Source organism: Rhopilema esculentum, chromosome 10 (genome assembly GCF_057945365.1).
Source record: "Rhopilema esculentum isolate cy_ngs chromosome 10, ASM5794536v1, whole genome shotgun sequence".
In the NCBI taxonomy this organism is placed as follows: domain Eukaryota; kingdom Metazoa; phylum Cnidaria; class Scyphozoa; order Rhizostomeae; family Rhizostomatidae; genus Rhopilema; species Rhopilema esculentum.
In genome coordinates this window covers 15,060,703-15,086,506 of record NC_142824.1, presented here as the reverse complement: position 1 = coordinate 15,086,506, position 25,804 = coordinate 15,060,703, and the positions used below count along the sequence as shown (strand labels likewise).

Below are 25,804 nucleotides of genomic sequence, written 5' to 3'. Positions count from 1 at the left end.
TGTTTGTGAATGACTCATTTTTTCCATAACTACCATAGCTTGATAGTACTTAAGAAAGTCAGTCAAAAAATGCTGTATATCTTTCCAGCAGAGATCCGGAAATTGTTAGAAATAACGCTTCGTTCTCCCTATTCACATCAAGTACTTAACATCTTAATTTTACCTCGTGCTTTTGTAAAATGCAATATGGCAGATTTCGTTTCATGATTGAATATGTTGTGTGTCATTTTCGCATGTCTGCAACAATCTTTCGTGGAAAAAAAATTAATATATATCTATAAAAAGAAAGTGTTGAAATGAAAACAATTAATTTGGCATACTGAAGTATCACGCTCGGTGTAATGAAGCATCCAGCCTTGTTTGAGTACTTTAGAAGATCTTCTCTTCTGGTGTTTCACAGACACGACGATCCTTTGCAGTGGAATATTGTTGCTCATTGTTTCTGCCAATGCCTGGCCTTCATCCTTGTTTTTCTGAGCGTCGTTCCCCTCAGTAATGACCTCGTCATCTTCCTGCTGGTCGATATCTTCATGCAATTCGTTGAAGTCAATGTCTGATTGACTGTCACTAACTGCGTCATCCGGCGCTGAGTCAGCTGTTTGTCAATAAAAATACTCGATGATTTCTTAGTATTGCAAAGGGGAGGCTTTAAAGAGATGACACCTAATGTCAAAGCTTCTAGAAATTATTGCTGAAATTCTCTACCCTCTCCTAAAACCTTTTCGGCTGACAAATGTTAGCAAGAATCAATAGATAAAAATTAGAGTCATATGCTCACGTTTCTGATTGGCCTATTTCGATCCACAACTGGGTATATATATTTCCTAGCGCAGAGTTTTCGATCTATGTTTTGACGTTTTAAACTCTGAAGAATGTTAGACGAAAAGCTTGTTTACTCAAATGTCTGCTTTTTCAAAGCCATTTTCAAGTTTTGTATCACCAAAAGATTGCTTAGATAAAAATTAATGTCAGGATAAAACATAAAATTGCAAGAAGAATTAGCAGATATGTAATCAACTGGCCATAATGAACATTCAACTTTGCAAACTTCTTCATGAAGTTTTAATTTCAAAATTCGCAGAAACCCATCGTGAGAAGCCTTGGGATTTAAAATAAAGATAACTGAACGCACGAGAAGCCTAAATTTTTGGCGACAATTTAATAGATATATATGAAATGCTGGCAGCGATCTTAAGGTTTTGCGGAAACAAGTGTTATTTTCGATCTCTACGACAACATATACAATTAAAGCGCTCTGTATCAAATGGGAATGGCGTGTTCTTACAGCGAAACGATAAGAGACAAACACAATAGGCACTGTTGCAGTAGCAGATGTTGAAGTGACGTCATCACAGTCAGTGAAGAACTGTCAGTGAAGAACAGGCGGGACAGATACATTTGCGAAAAATATACGTACTTCTCGAAATTGATGCAATTTCTCCTAAACAATTTCTTGGTGCTCTTTCAAAACATCGTTTGTGGCAGTTGAATTTGCAGTCTGAAAAAAAGGCCAAGAAAAGCATAACATTTCATTTTGTAACTTTATTAATTTGATATTTTAATAAAACAACATTTCGAAGCAAAACTGACGGTAAAAGTACGCAATAAAAAAACCTGGGTTTATGAATTCATACAAAATGGGTATTGATTTATAACGCTAGATCTAATCATTTAAGTTTTATTAATTTTAAATTTGTAAATTTCTAGTTCGTTTACTTTTGCTCTGATGAGGCCCCGTATCCCGGGGCGAAATATTAGCCATCACCGATTTGTGTGTTTTTTGTTGTTTATTCTCGTCGCGTTGCGGTGTTCCTTATACACTACTATTTTATCGTTTTTTCGTCGCAAGATTTCCTCCGGAGTCCGTCGAGCAGCCTGCTATCGTGGCCTCTCCTTTATTTGCATACTTATGAATTCATGTTTGACAAACCAACAAAAGCTAACGAGTAAAGCAAAAATTGCTGATATCTGCTTCAGAAAATGCTCAATACTTAGGACTGTCATAAACCTTTATATAAGCTGAACATAAAAAGATCCGACGAAGAATATTAAGACAATGGAACTATTTTCTTGCTTAGATGATGGTGAATTAAAAGCTTGAAACATGATGGCAACACGAGGTAGACTCTACAGTGAAAAGCCAATTACAACTCTGATCGAGGTTGTTCAATGATAGAACCATGTGTGAATAAAATGAACAAACGTAATTATCATGCTTTGCAGTGTGAACAATACCAACTTAACATTGGCGCAAATACCGTTATTAGAGCAAAGATTTTGGATTTCAGCGAATTTAAAACGGGTGCTGCTACAAACGAGTGCTGCTACAAACGAGTGCTGCTACCATACGTAGTTTAAAAATGTGAATTTTAAAGGTAATGAAGCCATAAAATTTTTGGAGCATTAAAAAATGGTTATGGCTTCTGAAGGAACATCACAATATTGTTTAAAATATAACAAAACAGGTGAATATTGGATATAATATAATATAGCCAATACTAACCAATATTAGGTATTGTATAGCCAAATAAACCTATTCAATATTTCAGCTGTTCAGACGGACGAAGTTATACGTTCGCCTACACTAAAAGTTACCGATTAATCATATCGGTTTTCGGGAGTCTTCGAGCAGCCATTTTTTCATTTAGTGACTTCGGCAGTGATCCGAGTTTTTTCTATACATAGTTACACGTGAGCAGTTTTGAGTTCTGATTAATTTGGCCTAAGTTACATTTGGATTCGCTGTACTTCTGCATGTCAAATGCCTGTAAAGCTACAAATATCCTCGGAAACTTCAGATCAATGAATTGCCACCTGAGTTAGCGCAGTAATGAGGAATTATATTTCTTCTGTTTCTTCGGGTGGTATAGGCTAGAATCTAGAATCGTTCAACAGTCATTTAGTATGACGTAGAACTTACTTCAGATGAAACGAAAATCTTAAAAATACACTTAATGATGAAAATAACAACCGAAATTCTTTGACTTCTTCTTAAGATTCTTCTTCAGGGTTAGATTCTTAGAATTTAGAGATCTTTTTCTCAGAGACTTTTCATCTTTGGCTAACCAAATTCTTGTTAAAAACCTCATAATGCAGTCTGTATAAAAAACCCATCATAACCTAAGTATCACGGCACTGGACTTGCAAACCATTTTGGTTCTCTCAGTGTCCTGGGCAACTTGCTGCAAATTTTATTAGCGGAAACTGTATTTATCGATGTCTAACTTTGTATCTTTCATTAACATATTATAGGTTAACATACAGTCTAAAAATATGTTGCTGAATTGCATAAACTTTAATTAGAATGCTCACCTTTACATTGGTATCCTTGCCGAAACAGGCCTTTGAGCTGCAAAAACATAATTACAGAACATAAACGCCTCCGACAATGAAAAATATCGAAGATTACAGCACAGCTCTTAGTAACTTTATGCGGATAAAAAAGTGGGCGCTACATATTGAGAAAATTTGTACAGGGGGACGAGAGAGTCAGTCGCAAAGCGCCTGTACAGAGGAATATTAAGGAGATCTTAGGCCTACAGACTTCATTGATTCTTGTTATAGGCAATTAAAGAGTTTGCAATAAAACAACCAATAAGTGGCTAAAATTGTCTTGAAATTTCAGGTTTACATCTCTTTAGAATGAAGGTGTCCATTTTATACCTTATAAGGTCTACAGGTAACAATATCTGATAAGAAAAATCACACCATTGATAACAAACTGACATTACAGTTCAGCAGCATACTTCAAGCTGCATGTAAGAACAATCCACGCGGTGGATGTAATAAAGGATAAAGAGTTTATCCCGGATGAAAGAGTTTATCTAGACAACATTCTGTTGTAGCGTCCGTAAAATGAGGCTGTAGCGAAACAGAGGCTCATAGAGTAAGTCTAGAGTTTCTCACGGATAAAGGAATTTAGGCACGAGCAAAGGAGATTATTATGGATAGAGAAGTCTGTAATGGGATAAATGAGTTGATCATCCATAAAGGGAATGAAGAAAGCAACATAAGTAGTTGAACGCAGATACATTAATCATGAACTCACAAGTTTTCGACAGACATTGCAGACTGTTGGTCTTCGATACGAGTGGATGACAAAGGTGTGAGGGATTTCCAGCTTGTTCACCAACTTATCAATGGCTACAGGGCGTCCACAGGTCCAGGTCATTCGGCGCGCACCAAGCGAGGGTGAAGGGCTTGAAGTCTGAGAGGGCATTTCAGTTAATGCAGTAAAGTAAGTATCACCAGAAGCATTTGATCCAATGCTAGCGGCATCTGAGTATTTTCTTGGTATTGAAAGGGTAGATTTATTAGTGTCGCTTCTTAATCGAGACTCGTTGCAATTATTGGGTATCTTCATGGCACAACGCTTGTGGAAGTTCCCGCCGCAACCTATAGAGAACGATATCAATATGAAGTAAATACTTATACGCGAAAAATAAAGAATTTTGCATCTAATTCCCAATTCACTTTGGAAATTTATAATATTTTGTTCTCTCGGGGAGGGGGGAGGAGGGGAGGGGGAGGAGGGGGAGATGGAGCGTAGGAGGCCTACTTTGGGGTCAACGATTTTAATCATATCCCCTTTTGGGATATGCAAATTTTTGCAGTTGTTGTACAGCCTGGATGACTGGATGCTTGAATACTACCTTCGCTTCACCACAATCCCAAGATCGTAAAGTTCATAGCTGACTTACAAAACGAAATAAGCTGTTACAAAAGCCAAAAAACCTTCTTCTCTACATTTTGTTTAATAAAATTGTTTCTGGGCCACGGAGTTATACACGAAGCTTTTCTCCAATTTCGATAATATTGCCGCATAAACTTAGTGAAAACACTTGGTAGTGTTGTGAAGCGGTTAGGAATTGCATCGTGTAAAATAGAATTCAAATACAAGTGCTGCAACAAGCAAAGCATTAAACGACAGTACAACCCAGAACAAGGATGATCTCAACAGCAACGTCATAGCGTGCAAATGGGTTGCATAGGCAAATTGTAACTCAAAAGTTTTTTATCTCATTCGGTCCTCAAACAGCTAGTTAATCCCAAAAAAACTAACGAAGGCAGCTAATGTTCTCCAGTCTGCTGTATGGGGCTCAATGTCTGTCAGACTTTCTTTAGACATAAATGTGAATGCCATCGCAACCTGACTACGTCGGTAAAGACTGAATTCCACGAGGAGAATTCGCGGGGAAATGGCTGATGAAGGTATCAAGGCATGCGCAGTTTTTATTTTTTATTTTGAGTTTTTGGGGAAATCAATATAAATTTTTTTAGCGAATTCGCAGTCTCGCGGAAATCAAAAGAAAATTGCGAAACGAGTTCAATTCGAAATTCGCCTCGTGGAAATCAGCTTTAACAGCGAATTCGCACAAATAACCAGATAATCATCGTTGTTTGTACCGATAAATCGATCCGTTACTAGCGAGTCATGCAGTTCAAAATTTAGATCTCAGCAGAACTTCCAAAAATCACATCAAAATGATCATTTTGTCAAGCATTGGAAAAAGAAACGCACTCCAGATGAAGTCTCATTTCTAACATTCTATTTCTTTTTCTTTCAGATTTTCTTCAACTGCAAGGGTCCACCAGTACCTACCACACAACTGTAAGGGTGCACTACACACCTGCAAGGGTGCACTACACACCTGTAAGGGTGCACGACACGCCTGCAAGGTTGGACTACACATCTGCAAGGGTGCACTTCACATCTGCAAGGGTACACTACACACCTGCAAGGGTGCACTACACAACTGCAAGGGTGCACTACACACCTGCAAGGGTGCACTACACACCTGCAAGGGTGCATTACACACCTGTAAGGGTGCACTACACGCCTGCAAGGTTGGACTACACTCCTGCAAGGGTGCACTACACATCTGCAAGGGTGCACTACACACCTGCAAGGGTGCATTACACACCTGTAAGGGTGCACTACACACCTGTAAGGGTGCACTACACACCTGTAAGGGTGCACTACACGCCTGCAAGGTTGGACTACACTCCTGCAAGGGTGCACTACACATCTGCAAGGGTGCACTACACACCTGCAAGGGTGCATTACACACCTGTAAAGGTGCACTACACACCTGTAAGGGTGCACTACACGCCTGCAAGGTTGGACTACACTCCTGCAAGGGTGCACTACACATCTGCAAGGGTGCACTACACACCTGTAAGGGTGCACTACACGCCTGCAAGGGTGCACTACACACCTGCAAGGGTGCACTACATACCTGCAAGGGTGAACTACACATCTGCGAGGGTGCACTACACACCTGTAAGGGTGCACCACGTATACCTACCTACCAAGATTGTTCTTCGGCAACATACGGTTTACTTATGTTGGGACAAGGCGATTGCTTGTATAGGAACTCAGCAGACAAACGGAATAAAATTCTGTTGCTAATTCATTGATGAAACAATAAGTCATTTTAAAAATTTCGAAGATAATCGACTTTCAAAAAAAAATTCCGAATTAACAAAAAATGATTTGTTTTGAACAGCTGCATGGAGCTTCTTCGTTTCTTCATTAAATAATCTTCATTTCACAGCTGGCATATCATGTAGGCGAAATGTTAGTCGAAAGATCTTAAAACTGGAATAATAGGGGAAATAGTCAATGGGAAACACAACAAAGAAAACTGGTTCTTTTTAAATACCCTTTGTCTCTTTTCTTTTCATTTCATTTCATAAAGAACAATTCTACAATGTGACAGTCGAAGACCTTCTAGTTACAATATTATTTTCAAAGTTTCAATTTGCAGAAGTCCGGAAGTTTGACTTTTAATCTTATTCTTTAGTTCCTTTTGGCCTTAATCCATCAAAGTCCGCTGAGAAAGAAACTTCTGTATCATTACAACGTAAGTAATTAAAATATTTAAAATACCCTCGTTTCTCTTTTCATCAGTTGTAAACTTTAAAATACAAATAGGGTGACAATTTTGACTCAAGCATATCCTAATAACTAGCGCACTTGCTACTGGTTATGATAAATGTTAGCATTCGCCAAAAATTGTAATTTACAAAAATGATTGTTCTATAAAATTCACGGTGCGGGGACGTGGTTTTCAAAAACGGCTTACCCAATGCCAAAAAAATTGCAGCAAGAATTGTTACGGTAAAAACGAAAGACTATAAAATATCATACGATGCACCTTAAATTAACCATCATTTTCATTGACAATTTTCTCTAAAACATGTTTACCTGAAAACCTCATTTCTCCAAGAATCGAGCGTTTCCGAATCTCTCCCTTTCCTTAACCCGTGCAAAGACCTTTCCAAGAATTGGGCTTATACCCACGGTTCAAGAAGGCGACAATTGTTTACGTCATACTCAACACAATCCATAGCCATCACGCAAACCTTCGGTTTATGAAAAGCTGGAATTTTCTACGCAGGTCTTTTCTTGTATTTACATAACAAGAACGCTTTACAAATCCAATTCAATTGTGTCCTGAGTTGCAGATGAGTCATGGCTCATAGCACCTTGCAAAAATCCTAATTAAGATCTCTTTCATATATTCTTCTCCCATTACATCAAGTCATACTTGAAACATTTGCCTTTGTTTAATCCACTTACACATCACTTGCGATCATCTATTGTCCTGCTCGTACAATCAGCAACAATGATGCTATAAGTGGCGCCACACGTGATAAGATATTTATAGCAAATCCAGCTAAGGCATCAATTTAACAGTGAATGCTGGGAAGGTATGAGACCTTCAGTCGACATGCACTGGAATCCAGTGAACAAGACTATTCTTGTGCACACATTATCACAAAGATTAAGATCAATTATATTATTTTTACTCCTAAAAAAAGTAAATTTTTGAGCAACCCAAAATACTTACAATCACTCCGCGTTCACTGACAATTTTGATTGTCAAAGAAGCCAAAAGATTGTTGAATACGGTAGCAAGAAATATTTTAATCATGTTTTTTAAATTTTTTTGTAATTCTTTCCATTCTTAATATCAGGTTTTAAAATAACTCGTTTAGTTTTGTTCTAAATCATCTCTATCTTTCTCATATGGCAACTTTGTTTACATTTTTGGCAATTTTTGGAATGTTGGCAATCCATTGCAAGATTTCAGTTCAGTTGAAAGCTTTTTAAAAATATTTAAACCAAATTCTAGCAGACTTGAGCTTCAATCCCCAGATTATTTTCATGTTCAAATTTTCGCAATATTTGACGTTACAAATTATGCGCTTTTTTATTCCTCCGCCAAAGTATGTTAAATCGAAATATGGACCCACCTTTTCCACGGGGATATTCTTAGCATGAAAGCCTGTTTTAACGACGTTTTCAACTTCATGACCTCCTCTACCTTTGACCTTTTTCAAAACTTAATAATTTAAGCGGAACGTTGAAATGATCTTAAAATCCTCTTAAGGCGGAATTTAAATGAAAGAGGCTTGACCACACTGAGATGTATAATTGGGCGTGAAAGATCGAGACTTGCTGTTTGCCATTTAGGTACAACAAGGATGGGTTTTGGTGCCAAAATTGCTCAGTGTCACGTTTTCTGTGGACACCCGCCATTTGTAAGACAATATCAAATTTTCTTACAGACTGAAAATTTACGATTTTAATATTTTTCTTTCGTGACATTATATGCAATGACAAATCTGCTGCAAAACGGCTTCTGCTTTGGGAGAATAAATGCTTGTTTTTGCTGAAATTTTTGGACTCTAGCGGAGCTCGTAACACCAAAGTTCTGCAATAACCTACATGCCACAGACATCTATCTACTGGTGATTGGTTGCACTTTAAAACAACGATTGCAGGCTTTATTCTTTAAAATAAATAAAACACATTGAAGGAAATATACCTACCTTCGCATTTGAGACCTTGACGTACCAGCCCGAAAAGCATGACACCACAAAAATCGCAAAAGGTGGGGCTTTTGTACGAATGGACGTTGAGCATATGTGGTCGAATCGCATTGTCATCGGGGTATCTTGCAGCTATAAAATGATCATTGTATTAATATTACACATAATCTTATACCAATTCAGTTAAAAAGAATATAAATAATGGCCAAATTAGAAAATTTAACAAAGGAAATGCGCCAAAATTTCGAGACAACAGATTCTGCTCGTCCAGTCTAGTTTATATCAATTAGTTAAAGAAAGAAAAAAGCTAATCAATATCATTACAAAGAAGAAACCAAATTGCCAAGGAATTATTACTTTCCAGAAACATTGTAGCGGTAAGCATTGTGATATCAGCAAATTAATCACATCGAAAAAGTCCTATTTCTCCATAAAGGGGAAAAATGCTAAATATTATGAAAATATAATGCAACGTAATATTGAAATAAATGATAGAACAAAAAGAATAAAAGTAACAAAATGTAACATAATATATAATATAATAAAATATAATAAAATATAATATAATATATATAATATAATATAATATAATATAATATAATATAATATAATATAATATAATATAATATAATATAATATAATATAATATAATATAATATAATATAATATAATATAATATAATATAATATAATATAATATAATATAATATAATATAATATAGTATAATATAGTATAATATAATATAATAATTTGATGATTATGTAATAAAGAAAATGTTAAATCTCTCCTATCCACTATCTCGAATAGCAAATATGAGAAGCTTCTAACAAGAAAACTGGCAAATAAATCGAAAACATCGACTAGTTATGACGTTTCTTCAAGTAAATAAATAACGACATTGTAGCAAGGTTAGTATTACATTCCCAAATATTGATGTTGTTGTTTACTTGCTAGGGAATTATCTTGCTTTGAAATAACAATGTTTTCTTTACAGAGTACAACATATTACGACAAACAATATGGATGCTTACGTAGGAAAAACATGAAAGTGTTTCAAAACAATACGAGACTTGCCAACTTACATTTCATAACTATCTCGATGACATCGCCACCGGTAATGTCTTCCATGCCGGAGATGAGCTCAAGCAAGTTGAATGAGCCATAGTTGTGTTTGAAAAGCAAGATAGATTCGGCAAGTCCATAATGACCATGCTGTGGAAACTGGCAAGAGAATTATGTACGACATTTTAAGAGATTCAGATACGAGATTAATACGAGATTACCAACAAAACAATAAAATAAATAGGACAATTTTACAGGTGTCTACACCTGATGAATTTACAGGTTGTCGCATACTTGAGCCGCTAGGTTGGATTTCATTAATCTTCTATTCTTCACCAATATTTCAAGAAAATATTTTACTGGGAAACTTGACTAATATAAATTTCTGGTTTGCTTAACCAGAACATATAAGAAAAAATAAAAGCCGAAGATAGCGAGGCACATTAAAAAATCAACAAAAAATTTGCCAAGGGAAAATCGATGAACCTACCTTTCCTAATTGTGAATTTACTTTTCTTAGAAGTAGAATTAGGTACTCTACGAAATTTGGTCGAATATTATACATTCACAACATGATTTGATTTTCATAGCAGGCACGAGCAACCAAATCAAAACTGTGAAAACTACTTTAGTTGCCACAAAAGTACAAAAAAGCAGGTGCTTCAACAATAAAAAGCACGCTAGTAGTTACAAGACCGAATAATAGCTGCGTAAAGAGTGAAGCCTTGACAATCTGTAGTTCTTGACGTTGAAAGTATTCATAAATTATATATAAGTTCTGTAGAGCTGGCATCGGAAATGCAAATTTGAATCCATCGGGGAAATACACCCTTCCAGTGGTACAAGCAAAAGCCTAGCGCACACAGCAGATTTTTGTCACCAAAGACGAAGTTTTTGTCTTTCTCGAATGAAGTTTCTGCCGGCACACAGCACGACTGTTTTCGGATTTCCTCCTTCTTTGCTACGACTTCCAGTGAAGGATGCGCTATCCTTTTGCCAAAATAAGCTCAAAATAGAGTCATATGAAGGAAACAAACTTTTAATTAGTTTTTAGGATGGAAGGCCTGTCTTTCGACTCCGCGACTTCGAATACCAATCATCTTTGATGTCGAAAATCTCTCGATTTTGAACCCACACATTACAGATTTCTGTCGTAAAAGACAAAAATCGTCGTCTTTTGGAACACAAATCTGCTGTGTGCGCTAGGCTTAAACATGAAATTATTGGGCTTAGGCCAATGGCGTTGCTTGACCTTCCAGACTAGGGGGTGGAGGGTCATGAATAGCAAAATTTACCGACGAAGAAATAGATAAGAGGAATTTTAGGCGCTATTTCACATACTGATAGACGATTTCAACCGACAAACCAGGGAATTTTTGCACCAACTGAAAATTTACCGACAAACTCATGAAGAATTGGGGGAGGGGGTGTCACATCCCCCACTAGCTACGTCGCAGGGCTTAGCCATTGTCACCAAGTGTGTTTACCAAATGTTTACACAGAGAAAAGGAACATATCATATCACATGCTGCATCCGTTTTCAAAAATACTCCAACCCACACTTGTGAAACCGGTGGACAGAAAAATGAGACAAACATTATATCTTTAGAGCGGGTGGGCATCCGGGCTATCTCCCCCGAGTAGAAGACGTACTTTCATAAATTCGGAAATTTGTGCATATACGTTATTACAATGCAAAAGCCTTCCGCTTCTATTTCGATAAACAAAAGCAAAACGAAACTACCGTTAATCCTCGAATTAGCCCGCTGCTATTTCGATAAACAAAAGCAAAATGAAACTACCGTAAATCCTCGAATTAGCCCGCTTCTATTTCGATAAACAAAAGCAAAACGAAACTACCGTAAACGAAACTACCGTAAATCCTCGGGCTTATTTCTTTTTGATATTTTTGGACGGGGACTTATTTGAGGGGGGCTTATACGAGTGGGGGGGGGGGCTTAAAAAATTATTTTAGACAATAAGAAGACATTATTAAAAGACTTTGTTAATTTTAGTAGGAATTTCTTTATGAGCATTTAATTAATTACTACCAAAAGTACGAATTTGTCGTGGTAATTCAATAAAACGCCATAGGCAACCTCAGCTGGCAAAAACCGTCAAATTGAGGGGTCGTATTTGAGAATTTACGGTAGCAGTGGGGGCTTATTCGAGAGGAGGGGGCTTTTTCGAGAGGGGGCAAATTCGAGGATTTACGGTATAGGAATTCTGAAACTTATAAAAAATTAGTGGTTATGACCTGTCATCTTTTCTCAGAATGAACTGCAATAATTTAAACCATGTTTAAACTTTATCTACTCAGAAATCTAACTCAGCTTTGTATCAACTATGCATCGAATATTTCCAGTACGAATTTCAGTGTTTGAATATGATTAAACTCAAGTGTGCAATGTTTCAAGTTCGCTATAATTTTAAAAGTTTCGAAGGTATTTGTGGCTGTGACACCACGTTGCTTGATGCTTGGTATCCCGCAACCTTGGCGAAATGAATCACTCATCTGCGACTCAAATAACATGTATTTTTATAAGGAAACAGGGACCGGCATTGGCTTTTCCAGTTTTTTAATGTGCTAAAAAACCTCATTATACATATTGCATTCATGGAAAAGCAAGAATTTCGGAATTCTGCATTTTTTCAAAATTTCAATATTTAATATTTATGCTTAGCGTTATCAACTTTCGCGAAAGTCCATAACTCATCTGATTATTCATAGATTAACAGCAAGTTTCGTATAGAAAACAGAGGGTGCACATTAAAAATGTTAGTATTATTCGACGCTTACTTCATTGTTTGATTCAATTTTGATCATTAGAACTAGAGTCCTGTTGCGATGAGTTGGTGCATGAGTCGCCATTAGCAAATACGTGTTATCTTGTTTGAAAACAAGGTATTCTTAAATTTATTTAATTTGCTTTCCGTACAACCAACATTAACAAGTAGAACACTGTGCGAAAGAAACGTAGGCTCGTCGCCATACTGCTGCACGCGCCAAAATAAAGTGCGCTAGCACCACTACAAAGACTATGGGTGTAAGAATTTGTTTAATTTGCATCTTTTTAAGTAACAACATAGAACAGCCAACTATTTTGTAAGATAATTATATATAATTATGTTCATCTGATACTTTAAATCCTGTAAAAGGGGATGTTTAGAGGAGATATAAAGCTATTGGGCTGGGGAGGGTGCTGTAGCCCCCAAACGTTTGGATTTTTTTGAAAATTAGTCCCAATCAGATAATAATCTTTCCTTAGTCCAGCAAGATTTTTGGTAAACAATAGAACTTTTGTAAGGCAGCCCCCTCGATTATTTCTTCCCGTACGCTTATGGCTTTACAGGCAACCCTGGGTGGATTTCAGGAAGTGCACCACTATGGCGACGTGTGGAAAATAAAAAGCGGTCTGAAAAAATCATTTGTTTCAAGAGATATTGAACAACTTACAAGTTTTTTCTCGAATTTTTAATGTTCAACGTTTAACGGAACTGCAGAAGTATTGCAGTTGTATTTATATCAAAAACAGAAGGCAACAAATAAAACAATATTTTACCCTGCCGGAAAAGACAGTCTAAAAATGACGGAACTCATTTTTCAAATTCTGCAAACAAACTTCAAAATATTTGCAAAAATTTTCGCATGTGAACCAAACAACGCTAGAAACTGCATAAATGTTGAAATGGTGTCAGCAAATCGTTTTTGCGTTAATTTTTGGCAAACCTCGACTTTTATTGCTTCTTCTTCAAACTTTAAAACGAGAGGGTACAAAATCAAGGTTGAACTAGTGCACCAACTCATGGCGACAAGACTCTACTGAACAACGGGAAAACTATAAAAATCATGCGAAGTTTTGACTTAATAAACAAATTATCAAGGCAACTGGTCGATACATGCAGTGTATCTGTCTTTTTATCAAAGATTATTATTTTTTAATTTAAACAGCAAAAGCTTCACATAATAATAAAGTAATACAAACATCATATACCACAGTCACAGTCACACAAACCTTGCATTCTTGGCCCTCAAATTTCACATGCAATTTTACTTTGTGTTCGATGACTGAAGAACCTTTATTTTACTGACTCAGTTGAAAAAACAACGAGTTTACAAAAAAATAAACCTATTCAGGCTACGATTCAAAATCAAACCTACAATAAACTGTTATCAAATGTAATTCAAGATAAAACAATAACATTCTATTTTGTAATGGTGAAAATTTAGAAAGCATGTTAAAATTCAGAAAAATCCCTTTTATCAAGAGCAGTCCCTTTGTTTTCTCCTGACAGGATCAAGATAACACTATTGAGCATTTCCCTCTTTTAATGAGATTAACATTTGATTGAAAAGAAAAACAGTTCAGCACAATAAGTTCTTACAATAAGCATGCCTAACTGGTTAATTGCATTCTGGTTATTTATGTTTATTTTAAAGGCAGCAGCAACAGAGATAAGAATCCCATAATTGAAATTTCTAGGCAAATAAGGACAGGACGTAAGACAAATATTACACTGCATTTGCTTTGAGCTGGATGAAAAGACTGCATGCTTCACTGGGTCTTTATTATAAATGCAATATCAGGCCATCCTAGCAAAGCATACTTTGACAGCGTTAAATCCCCCAGGGGTGTATCAGCCTGGGGGGGGGTACTCCCATTATCGCTTAACAGGAGGGTTCAGTCAGGGTCAAAGAGGGTCAACGCTGAAACTTTAAAAAATTACCCTCAAATAGTAGTATTTTTTGACAGTAACCCTAAAATGGTAGCCTAAAAACCGAAATTATTTCCTTGGTAGCATCCATTTTTTGTGCTCCCCTGGTCCTTTTTTGACAAAGTTCTTCACAACTGACTGTTGTTGTTTCCGGGAAAAAAATCTTGTTCATTATCTATAATAAATCACAAGCAAAGCGGAGCAGTTGAGTTATTATCAAAAATGGGCCATTTTCTAATAACTGGATGTTTATTCAGTTTTCGAGTTGAAAATTATGTTACAGTTTGTTTCTTTGGTGTCTAAAAACAAGCCTGTAGTCAGAAGTAGCTGAAAGTAGTTGTGGCTTTGGAGCCCAGGCTAAAAAAATTCAAATTTTTAGTAGTGAACCTGATTTATTAAAAAGCACAAGCTCTTGGTGCATTTTTGCAGATTTACGATCATATCAGAATCTCTGGAAAATCCCCTTACCCATAGCTTTTGAGCAAAAATAAATCGAACGTAAATTTGACCCCCAATTTTTAATGTTTTCTTATACCTTGACCCCTAGCCTAAACTATCAATATAAGAATAGCTTTCAGATAGTTGAATAGTTTTCAACAAAGTTTGGGCAAAAAACTTAAAATATCATTTACTTTTCTGTGTAAGCAAGTTAGGACCAGAAATTTCAAACTCAGCACCCCCCCCCCCCTAAACATTTAATGATTAAACACCAAATTTACCTATACTTTTCATGACTTGCCACAAAATAATTTATTTTGACTGTACTTGAATTTTGTAAATCATTTTGGTGTGATATCTCTACTTCATAGCTAATATGGTACTATTTTGCAATATAACTTACACAACAATGTTAACATTAGGGCTAAGAATGGGATTAAAAAACATTGCCATTTTGCAAATTCTATCCACCTTATCAGTCTGCTGTCAACTGAAACCTTTTCCAGCCCTAAGATTATATTACCTTCTACTTAATCAACATTTGGGTATCCATTTTTTATTTAAGCGTGCAGCTACTGATTAAAAACAGCGAAGAATGTAGCTTAGAAAATAATTAGAAACAAAAAAGCACATATATTGTTGTCAAGTCTCTCACATTCAGCTGGAGTTTCTAGCCTTCCGGGGTTAAAGAACAATATAAATGTAGAAAAAAAGGTAGAACAAAATAGCTTTCAAGCAATTAGGATCCAAAAGTTGGAAAACATGCATCCACCCAACACATTAAGAAACACTTTATTTAACCCTATCTATAAAGGTTGGAGCTAGGTAAGTAAACCCCCTCACTTTTGCTAAACATTGTTGAGTAAACACATTATTGCATTTTCGATTTGATTTATTCTCTTTATTATTTATAAAGGAAGGCTCAACAATTAAGATTCAATCATTTAGTTTTTGTTTTGTGTACAAGATGTAACTATTTTGTTTGGTCCTGTGGTACACCCTGCTTTAGTATCAGAGGTGGACTATTTGATTGGTGTGACACCAACTAGGTCCAAGCAAGGTTATAATGAGCCATACTCTGTGCTTCGCTTTCTGCATTTATAAAACATTCAGTTCTTTAGGGATCAGCATTTTGAGTCAAACAGAAAAGAGCAAACTTCATTTCCAAGAAAAAGAAATTTAAAAAACTGTGATGAGGTAGCTACATAAGATCAATTGGGTTTAATTGTGAAAGAATATTTGGTTTTGCAACACAAGTTATGAAGCATAGACTCATTTAATATAATTCAAAAAGATGACATTAAGCAGAGAATTAAGTTCTTTAAAAAAATCAACAAGTGATTGGAATGTTAAGAAAAAAAAATTTGAATTCAATGTTATAATGATGATGATTTGTGGAAATGGAACCGGTCACCTAAACAGAAGTATTTCCAATTTTATAAAACTTTAGTTATTGGTTGCATGATTTGTTAAAATCAATATTTTTAGATGCTGATACCTAAGATTGTTAGAGCTTCAATATTGACAAATATGTTTTTTCATCTCATAATTTTAAGAGGTCTTTTCATGCAATTTTTGTTGTTGGATGTATTAAAGTATGAATGTAGCCATATTTACTGAGTATAATGTGTTAAACCATGGCTTATATTTTTATAACTCTTCTCAGGACAACAGTTGATTCTGATTATTTAAATTAAAGGGAATAGATGTAAAAGCATTCAATTGGGATAAATGGTGCTACATTGCTCATACAGGTTTTGGTGTCCATTGTGACATCATTTAATGATCTGATTGGCAAACTCTGTCTTCATATTAACCATTCAGTTCACAATTCATCATCAAATTAAGGTTTTTTGCTGTGAGCAAATTTTACCAACTTTAACTTGAAACTGAAAACTTCCTAGAGAATACAGTTATAAAGAATACCGTTAACCACCAATAAATATACAACTCAATACTATTTCAATTTAAGGAAGCAAACATAAATCATATAAACATGATGAAATTTTTGATATATAAGAAATAGTTGTTTAACCTAAGAACATACAAGTATAGAATTTTTCAAAATAACATTTTCAAAATATAGTGAATATTTTATTTTGATATATTGACAATGTGAATTATTGCCTTGAACTTTGATGCATTCTTAGTATTGGAAAATAGTGTTTAACATTTATGGATCCCTTTTTCAGTTTTGCCTTAAAAGACTTTTTAATTTATTCCTTTTTAACTTTTTTAACTTTAAGTAGACATATTCCTGTTTACCACTGCCTAAAATGCATGTTCAACATTGGTTTTCTTCTTAAGAGGTAATCCTAGAAGAAATTGTTGAAACAAACAACATGTAGATTACTTAACCTGAAATCTTGTAAGATATGCTAATTCAATTTATCAATTTATAGCCAGTGATATACAATGTTGCAAAGCTCTATGTACACAAACTTTGGCATCAACTGATTATGAGTTCAATTTGATTTTATGATCAACTAATGATGAAAATCAAATCCAACCAAACCAAACTTAAAACACAACTCAACTGGAACACTTGCAAAACTTTGTAAAAAACTTTTGATGCCACAGAGCACTTGATGAAGAGACGAAGGTGATTTGCTTTGCACTTGGACAACTATTTTATAGAGAAACTAAAATTCCCCTTAAAAATATCTTATTTTCTCTAAACTGCCAAATGTAGGCATGCATATAATATAGTTGTGTGCAAATGTCTAAGCAGGAATCAATTAACTGCTTGATACATGTCAATAACAGCCAAATTATACCTATCAATCTTCAAGGTGGCCAGGTAATTAATCAAGGGGGCAGGAGAGATCAGCTTGTTAATCTCGAGAAATCATTGAGCATTGCATAAACATGAACAGGACACAGCATGGGGCGTAGACAGTGCGCCGGGGTGCCTCATCCTTTATCTTGTTTCATTACAAACGTGCACATTTATTAAAGATGATAAATACATTTAAATCTTTACAGAATCACCAAAGTGGTTTCCCAGTTCAGCCAACGAACAAAAATAAGAAGATACCTTATTGCAATATGCTAGGAAATGGGAATGTTACAGCAACATTCATCAGTAGCAAAAAAATTTAACAGCGACCTTGATTGATGGAAAGAATTAACATAATATCCTATTCCATCCTAGAATTCGCTGGCACAAAGCTTCCACAGCCAAATTTTAGAAAAACTTAAAGCTGTATTTAACGCCCAACAAATACTATCTTCTGAAAGCATACCATTGCTTACAAAAACAATCCAATTTCCCCGTTTGAGCATATATACATCATTGCCGTCACATGAATTACAGTAAATAAATACATGTCAGTTTATTTGGCTTATAGGATATAAAGATCATTCTCACCTTTGTTTCCAAAAAGATGCAAGCTTGCTCTTTGACAGCTGTGAGATCTTTGGCTTCAAATACGAACGCCTCCTTTTCCAAGCCACATTGAAACATAACCACCAGCTCTCTACCTTGGGGCTCCTGCAAAATTAGGCTGGGGCTTTCATTGCAGGTAGGGGAAGGAGGAACCTCGGATACTGAGCTCTGCTTTTTGTGATTCATCGTCCAGAAGCGCTTTACAGTACCAAAAGCAGCTGAAAACCATCAATATCCTCGGTGGCCACCGAACGAATGGCTAATTGTTTCGGTTCAACTATGTCCTCTTCTTGCAGTTACGAATGCTGCATTAGTGCCTCTCCACAGCTAGACAGTCAATTCTAGCAATCTTTTCCCCTGACAGTCAAATTCCTCAGTTCGGTCTCCTTATTTTGGCACTATCGGAGAAGGATTATGTATATCCGTAATTTGAGTTTCGTTACACCCGTCTTACTCAACCATGCTGAAGTGGCCTCGCAAATCAAATCATCGCCTCTTAATAAAACGCGAGTAAACAATTGTCTAATAAAATTATCCTATTGTTTACCCGCGAAGCTCAATGTCCCGCGGGGGCGTCACAAAACTGCATATAGGAATACATGTCGTGTGTATCAAAATTAGCGTGTGCGGTGTAAGAAGGAGGTGGAAAAGGGAAATGCAACGAATATATCTAGAAAGGGGGCCTTAGAAAACATAAAGCTAAACATAAGAACGAAGAAATTAGCATCAGCACTAAACCAACCACCAGTGGGATGGCCTGGGGTGGACATTGTTCATATTGAGCCGGAATAATCTTATAAACAATATTCATGAACAAAAAATATGCCCTGGCTAGAGCCCCGCTAGGGCTCAAACCAACCTGGTTTTAAAAATGCTGCAAGCAAGTTTGATGGTTTTAGTTAACGCAAATTTATGGCATTCAGTTTTAATTCATTTCATAGACGTTAATTTCTTATTATATGTCAATTTATTATAGTGTGAATAAGGTATATGCAATTCAATTCTGCAACAAAATTCCAGAAGCTAATTTTCAAAAAGAAGTTCAAACTTCACGAAATGGAGGTTTAAGACACTAAGAATAAATGACTAGAAGTAAAATAATATTAGATGTAAGATTTAGCCTTGTCAACTCTTCAACAGAGCTACAGGTGCACCAAGGAGGAGAAAAAAGTTTGGTGAGCAGCCAACAATATATTGCACCTTTGAGGTGGTTCGGGAATTGGTACGTTGACTCAGAAATAAGAGGAATCCACCATGACCGTGAAAGAAACTAAAGCGATATAGAAATAAAAATTGCCTTTTTGTTGAAAAATGGCCTTCAATCCTGAGAAAGGGCACTTTTCCCGAAAGAAAAGACACTTTTTTACATTTTGGAAAAATAATGGCTGGCAGCCGATTTCGCTTGTCAACGAATTCGCAACAGGAAGGGAAAAGTTTTGATTAGAGTGAAATAATTTCCTTCGCTGAATGCAACCAGGAATTCGAGCCGGTAATGCTGTGACTCATCTCACCCACCCACTCTCTCCCAGTGACGGATTTTGAGCTTCCCAATACACCAAATTCGATTCACATTGTAAAACATTCTTCAAATTCTTTTGTACAAAATTTTTGACTTCAGATTCGGATAAAAAGAAATGATTTTAGTCTACTTGGAAGTTTTCATCATGGTATTACTCACGATATTGATTTTATGACGACAAAAAGATAAAAAATTTTCTAAGAGATCTGATCGTGATTGGCGACTAGGGGGTTAAAGTTTCACCCGGAATGATTTTAGCGGTGTTTCAAATCCCTTACAAGTTTTCAAACTTCATTTCTCCGTAAAACGTCAAATATAAGCACAATTGAAAAATTGTATCTGGCCTAAAATTATTAGATTATTAGACGTATAATTAGATTTGAGGAAATTTCAAAAACGAGGCCGTAAGTCGAATTGGTGTATAACAAGGACAGTTGTGAGAATGACCTCTTCCTTTTCGACTTCCAGAGTCAAAATATCAATTTTTTCGATGAATTTTCTGAGTCAAGTCAAGGAGCTGTTACCCCCATAAAACCCCTTCATTTCCATTAATGAGTGAATCGCCCCTTGGTTGATGTGGGCGATAAAAAGTGACATTGGATGGATAGAACTATTGAGAGGGGGTGTGCCATTAACTGAAAATAACAGGAACAAAAGGGATTGCTGGTTGGAATCAATACGGTCCTGGTGACATTTGATACTGTGATTTTTCCTTTCCAAAAATAAATTGAAATCAACAAAATCGTCATCCCTTGAAATTGAATGGGAATTTTGATCATAAGAGTAGCAATATGAAAATGTAAAGAAAGCTTATAAAAGTCAGATGATGTCAAAACAAAAATTTCCTTTGGTGAAACATCGTGTTTTCGAAGTGATTTATTGAAGAGACTTCGATAGTCCGAACCGAATGCTTGCTACATGAAATCAGGGGCGAAACTACTGGGGGGTATGGGGGGGGTGCTGCACTTCAAAAAAGCAGATTTTGTCGGGAAAATTTATGGCTGCCAGTGTATTTGTCCGGCAAATCTGGAATGTCACACTTTTATTGCTACTTTGTGCCCTAGCTTGGTTTTTTAATTCATGGTCTTTTCCCCCATCTTTTTTTCAATCTCCTCCCAGTTTGGAAAACAAAACAGAATCGAGGCTAGGAACAGCAACATATATACATTTATGTTTTTTGTCCACCGATCAGCGCTTTCGTCTCGAGCTCGACACCCATATGTTTATCTTCGCCTCGAGATGAAGTCTGAAGTATTGATCGACAGCGAAAGTATAGACGGAAAGTAAAGTGTGTTTGATGCGAGAAGGAAATGAACACTGTGCATATCCCTCCCCCCTACTTTTTGCAAAACAAGAGAGCTTTTTTCAAAATCCTTTGTTGTGATTTCTAAATTTTCCCTTGACAAGCCCCCGCCCCCCCTTTCCATTCTGCCTCGGAGCCCATGGAACACTGACAGTTTTAGAAGCATCATAAATCAAAGCATGAAGGATATACCACCTCGGAATACGTTGTTGAGAAAAATCAATCAATACTTTCTTTTCCAAATGTAGGAAACTTTCATCATACATTCATAAGGAGTTACACTTACAGTTCGAAAGAATTGCACCCTTCGCTAGAAAATGGTCATACAGACGCCAAAGTATTTTAACTAAAAAAATTCGAATAACCGTAACAAGTAACAGAAAGTTTTAATCAGTTCAAGCGGAAAATAATATAAAATTTATCAAGAAATTGTAGTTAAGATATGAATTGCAAAAAACTTTCGAGTTTATTCTATTTCTGAACATTATCTATGATTACGAAAACACAAAAATTGAGCTTTAATGTTAGGTGTACCTGTAAAATACCTCCAATAAAAAACTTTCCTTTGCTTGAGGTATTTTGTTATGGTGAATTTAGAGATATGTACTTTGTGCATGGGTGTCTAAAAATGTTGAAATTGCTTCCGGAGCACTCGAAAATTGAAAATGAAACTCAGAAAATGCAACTGAACTCTTTTTTGTTTAATCAATCTAATCTGCGTAGCTGTTTCTAAATTCCGAAATTTCCTAACTGTGTTTTGGTGTTCCACTTTGATAAAATTGAGACCCTACTTCAATCCCCTTTTTTGAATTGCTTACTTAATAGCTATGTGATTTAGAAAGTGAAGATGTTTATAGCCAACACCAGAAAAACTAGAGGCATATTTCTTGAATTTAAACAAACAGCCTGAGTCTAAAGACCCTCTCTCGGGCTTCCCGATGATTTCAGCCCTTGAGGCGATGTGCTCTAAAAATGAAGTTCATGTATGACACGCCCTTTCATCAAGCATGCCACGCCTTTTCGTTGGGCATCTAAGCTTCATACCCCCCCCCTAATGAAAATAGTGAAGTTTCGCCCCTGCACGAAATAAACAATTAACAAGAAATATTTTCTCTAATCTAATTTCAGTTTGTTTCATCGTTACAATTGCTCGGCTTCTAGAGTTTTCCCACCCTAACTCTTTGCCCCACAAGGTTCCCGTCACTGTTCAGATTTGTGCACGAAATCATACTGTAAATAGTATTTGCTACAATAGTAAAAATACTGGAGTATTTAATAACTGGAAAAACATACAGCTTACCCCCAGGTAAATGATCGTGGAGGCAGCTTCTTAACGCCAAAATGAAATATACCAAAAACGAGGAAATTACAGCAATGATATACCTTGAAAATGGTTTTGAAAAAAGAAAAAACATTTCACAACATACTGAAACCTTTTTCGTCTGACACTCCTCAGAGTATAAAACGTCAGAATAAGGGCCCGGCGTGTTCCGAAAAACTCCAAGATAGGGTTGTCTGAAAGCTAGTATTCTGGGACATGGAATCTTGAAAATAGGGTTGCTTTTTTAATCAGTCAGAGGAAGCACAAAAAAGGCAGGAATTTAGTGATATGTTTTTTCAGATAACTTTTTTGGTAAAGTGAAAAAGGTTACCAAATTTGAGCAAAGTCAAAGAATAGGGTAAATTTTCATAACCCAGAATCAGAGATTAGTTTCTCTTTCAGGAACACAAATGATATATGTTTGACCAACTGACTGAGCCCGCACAGAATAAGTGTCTGAAAGAACAGGATGGGAAATGACGTTTTATACTCTGAGGAGTGTTAGGCGGAAAAGTGTGTTGTGAAATCTTTTTTTTCAAAGCCATTTTCAAGTTCTGTACGGCCAAAAACTGTTCAAATTATACATCTCTTGTCCATTTAATAGTTTTGTATTGACTTTTATTCAGAAACGAGAAAATGATAATTTTAACAAAATACCTTGAATTTCACCTCGATCTTCCTTCCAAGCAATGGTTCAGTAGTGTAAATGATCAGTCATCCTATTTTATTAATAACAATCAAAACATTTGCTGCCTACACATTGATAAACTACGCAAATACATATGCGACAGAAATGACGTCAGACGGAAGAAGGAAGTAAGTTTCGAGCTGCTCTGATCATCTAATAAAACAAAAAGATCGAACTTGAGTATGCGGGGGCTAGCCGTAGGAACAAGAGCATCCCCCGGCGATCTTTCAATTTTCAGTGCTGAAAATAAATGAGCAACTCATCAATTTGCTGGCTAGGAAAAGTCGGAAGAGGAAGCAGCATTTATGATTCAACGGCATTCTCAAAAGTTTTGAAGAACTAATTGCAAAAGCAATAAACGCTCAAACAACGAGCTCTTTATGATTTCCAAATTTGATTATAATTACAAATTTAAAACTTTTTAATGTTTTGCTGATTCTTTGATACTACAGAGTACCGAAGTGATGACGTCATAAAAATCTTCCGCATTTGTTTGCGTTTTTAGAAGCCTTCCGTATTTGTTTGCGTGTCTGTTTTGTTTTTGTAACTCCGTTTTGTCATGTATTGTAGTAGTTGTTTTGTACGAAGTTTGTATGTTTCGACTTCCGAGCAGATACGTCGTAGTCGTAGGGCAAGACTGTATGAAATTGACTGTTTGGTCTTGTTCGTGTGTCCAAATCATAAAAATATCGTCGATGAAACGCCACCATACATAAGGTACAGCAATGGGAACAAACCTTTTCATGGGGACCTTTGAATCTGATGCCCCAGAGAAAGCCCCGTACAAACTCACATCAACCTATCATCGACACCACCATCTCCTCTTTAAAATTTGTAAATTTTTAGTTCGTTTACTTTTTCTCTGATGCCGGGGCGAAATATTAGCTATCACTGATTTGTGTGTTTGTTGTTGTTTATTCTCGTCGCGTTGCGGTGTTCCTTATATACTACTCTGTAATTTGGTCTTGGTTCATAACTTTATGAACCAGGCCAGAATGATAGTAATCCGTTAGCAAACTTGGAATCCTTCATTGGCCATATCTCGCCCAATTTGCAACTTATCTAACTAATTTTGCTCTTTGCAAGGTCTTTTATCTCGTTCTTATACATTATGTGGTCAAAATTGAGAAATTCTAGAAATAGGTGACGTCACACTTCGGTACTCTATTGCACTCTTTTTTAAGCACCAGGTAACTTTTGTCGTGGCTGGATGGATAGTTTGAGGCTTAAGTGTACTTTTTTATCTCAAAACTAATTTTTCTATAACAAAATACTATCAACTTTTTCCAAGAACACTAAGTAACAGTTTGAATGATATTTTTAGTAGCACTGGGCATTAGTTGATGAATCTGTTCAATTTTGTTAAACGCAGAACAATTGTCAAAAACACTACATCAAAGTAATCAAATATGCAGACAATACAGTATTGTACGCTTCTGGGGAACTGCTACAGACATTACTGAGAAACTCAACAGTGATCTCAGTAGGTTTAAAGCATGGTTCCAAAAGAGTGAACTTATTCTGAATCTTGATAAAGGAAAAACTGAAACTCTTCTGTTTGGAACCACTAAAAAAGTAGCAAATGGATCATCAGATTTCAGAGTCAGCATAAACAATAAGGAGATAACGAAAACAAGTAGCTACCAGTACTTTGGAGCAGTGGCGTTACCAGCTCGAAAAATCTGGGGTGGACGAAAACAAATTTTCTCGGCCACGCCCTTCAGACTCTTGGAAAATCCTTATTTAGTATTTTTGATCAATTTTGAAATTTTTTGACAAGCAACTTTCTCAAGCAGCATTTTTCGTAACGGCGGCTTTTTTGCCAGTGGAAAATCGAAGTCGATTTGATCAGCCTAAATCCCACCAGCCCCCCCCCCCCAAGGTTTTTCAACGTATTTCGTAGATGCGTAGAAAATCGACTTCTGGGCGACATCCCAGTCCACCCCGTGGCGACGCCATAAAAAGGCATCATCTCGACTCAGTCTCCTTGCGAAACTACGAGGAGAACTGGATGCGAAAGCAGCGTGGGCCATATACAAACATACGATTTTACCAACATTCACTTACTGCGGCATCCTTCTACTCTGCAATACAAGAACTCAATTAGGCAAGCTGGATTCTCTAACAATAGAGCTAAAGCCATCGTGAATAGAAACTTGGTCGACAAAATCACACTGCAGTCTGTGTCCAATGCCAATAAAAAACGAGGTTTTATCCTTGTCAGATCATGCCTAGACAATAAAATCATTGACCCTTTCAAACAATACTTTCAATTCGATTGAAACAGTTCTAAAATAATACGTTTCCCAAAGATAAAAATATGCCAGAAAAATTGTCTCTTTCACTGGTGCAAAAGAGTACAATATGCTCCCTTTAGAAGCTCGCGAAAAGAAACATTTTAGTTGAAATACGTTGACACATTTAATGTAAACTTTTATCAGGTGCATTTTTATTACTCTTTACTCTAGGTTAGGTTTCATTTCATTTACTTTTTTATCTTTCACTGGACACACATTGATAACAGCTTC

General features: G+C 36.2%; 1 protein-coding gene across 2 annotated transcripts in view; it reads right to left on the bottom strand.

Moving 5' to 3' along the window:
• LOC135684445 (serine/threonine-protein kinase D1) overlaps positions 1–23,400 on the bottom strand; it is a 36,101-nt gene extending 12,701 nt beyond the window's left edge. The window contains exons 1-8 of one of the 2 annotated variants that reach the window (XM_065200021.2): positions 23,246–23,400; positions 18,428–18,843; positions 9,924–10,062; positions 8,842–8,973; positions 4,049–4,395; positions 3,313–3,349; positions 1,418–1,498; positions 321–595 (exon numbers count right to left, since the gene is read on the bottom strand). In XM_065200021.2, coding sequence (XP_065056093.1) covers positions 321–595; positions 1,418–1,498; positions 3,313–3,349; positions 4,049–4,395; positions 8,842–8,973; positions 9,924–10,062; positions 18,428–18,631 — 1,215 coding nt within the window. In that variant the 5' untranslated portion in view covers positions 18,632–18,843; positions 23,246–23,400. Of the gene's footprint in view, positions 1–320; positions 596–1,417; positions 1,499–3,312; positions 3,350–4,048; positions 4,396–7,210; positions 8,818–8,841; positions 8,974–9,923; positions 10,063–18,427; positions 18,844–23,245 lie in introns of those variants that run through there. The other variant, XM_065200029.2, reaches the window with a different exon arrangement.
• Between the last annotated feature and the right edge of the window lie 2,404 nt (positions 23,401–25,804).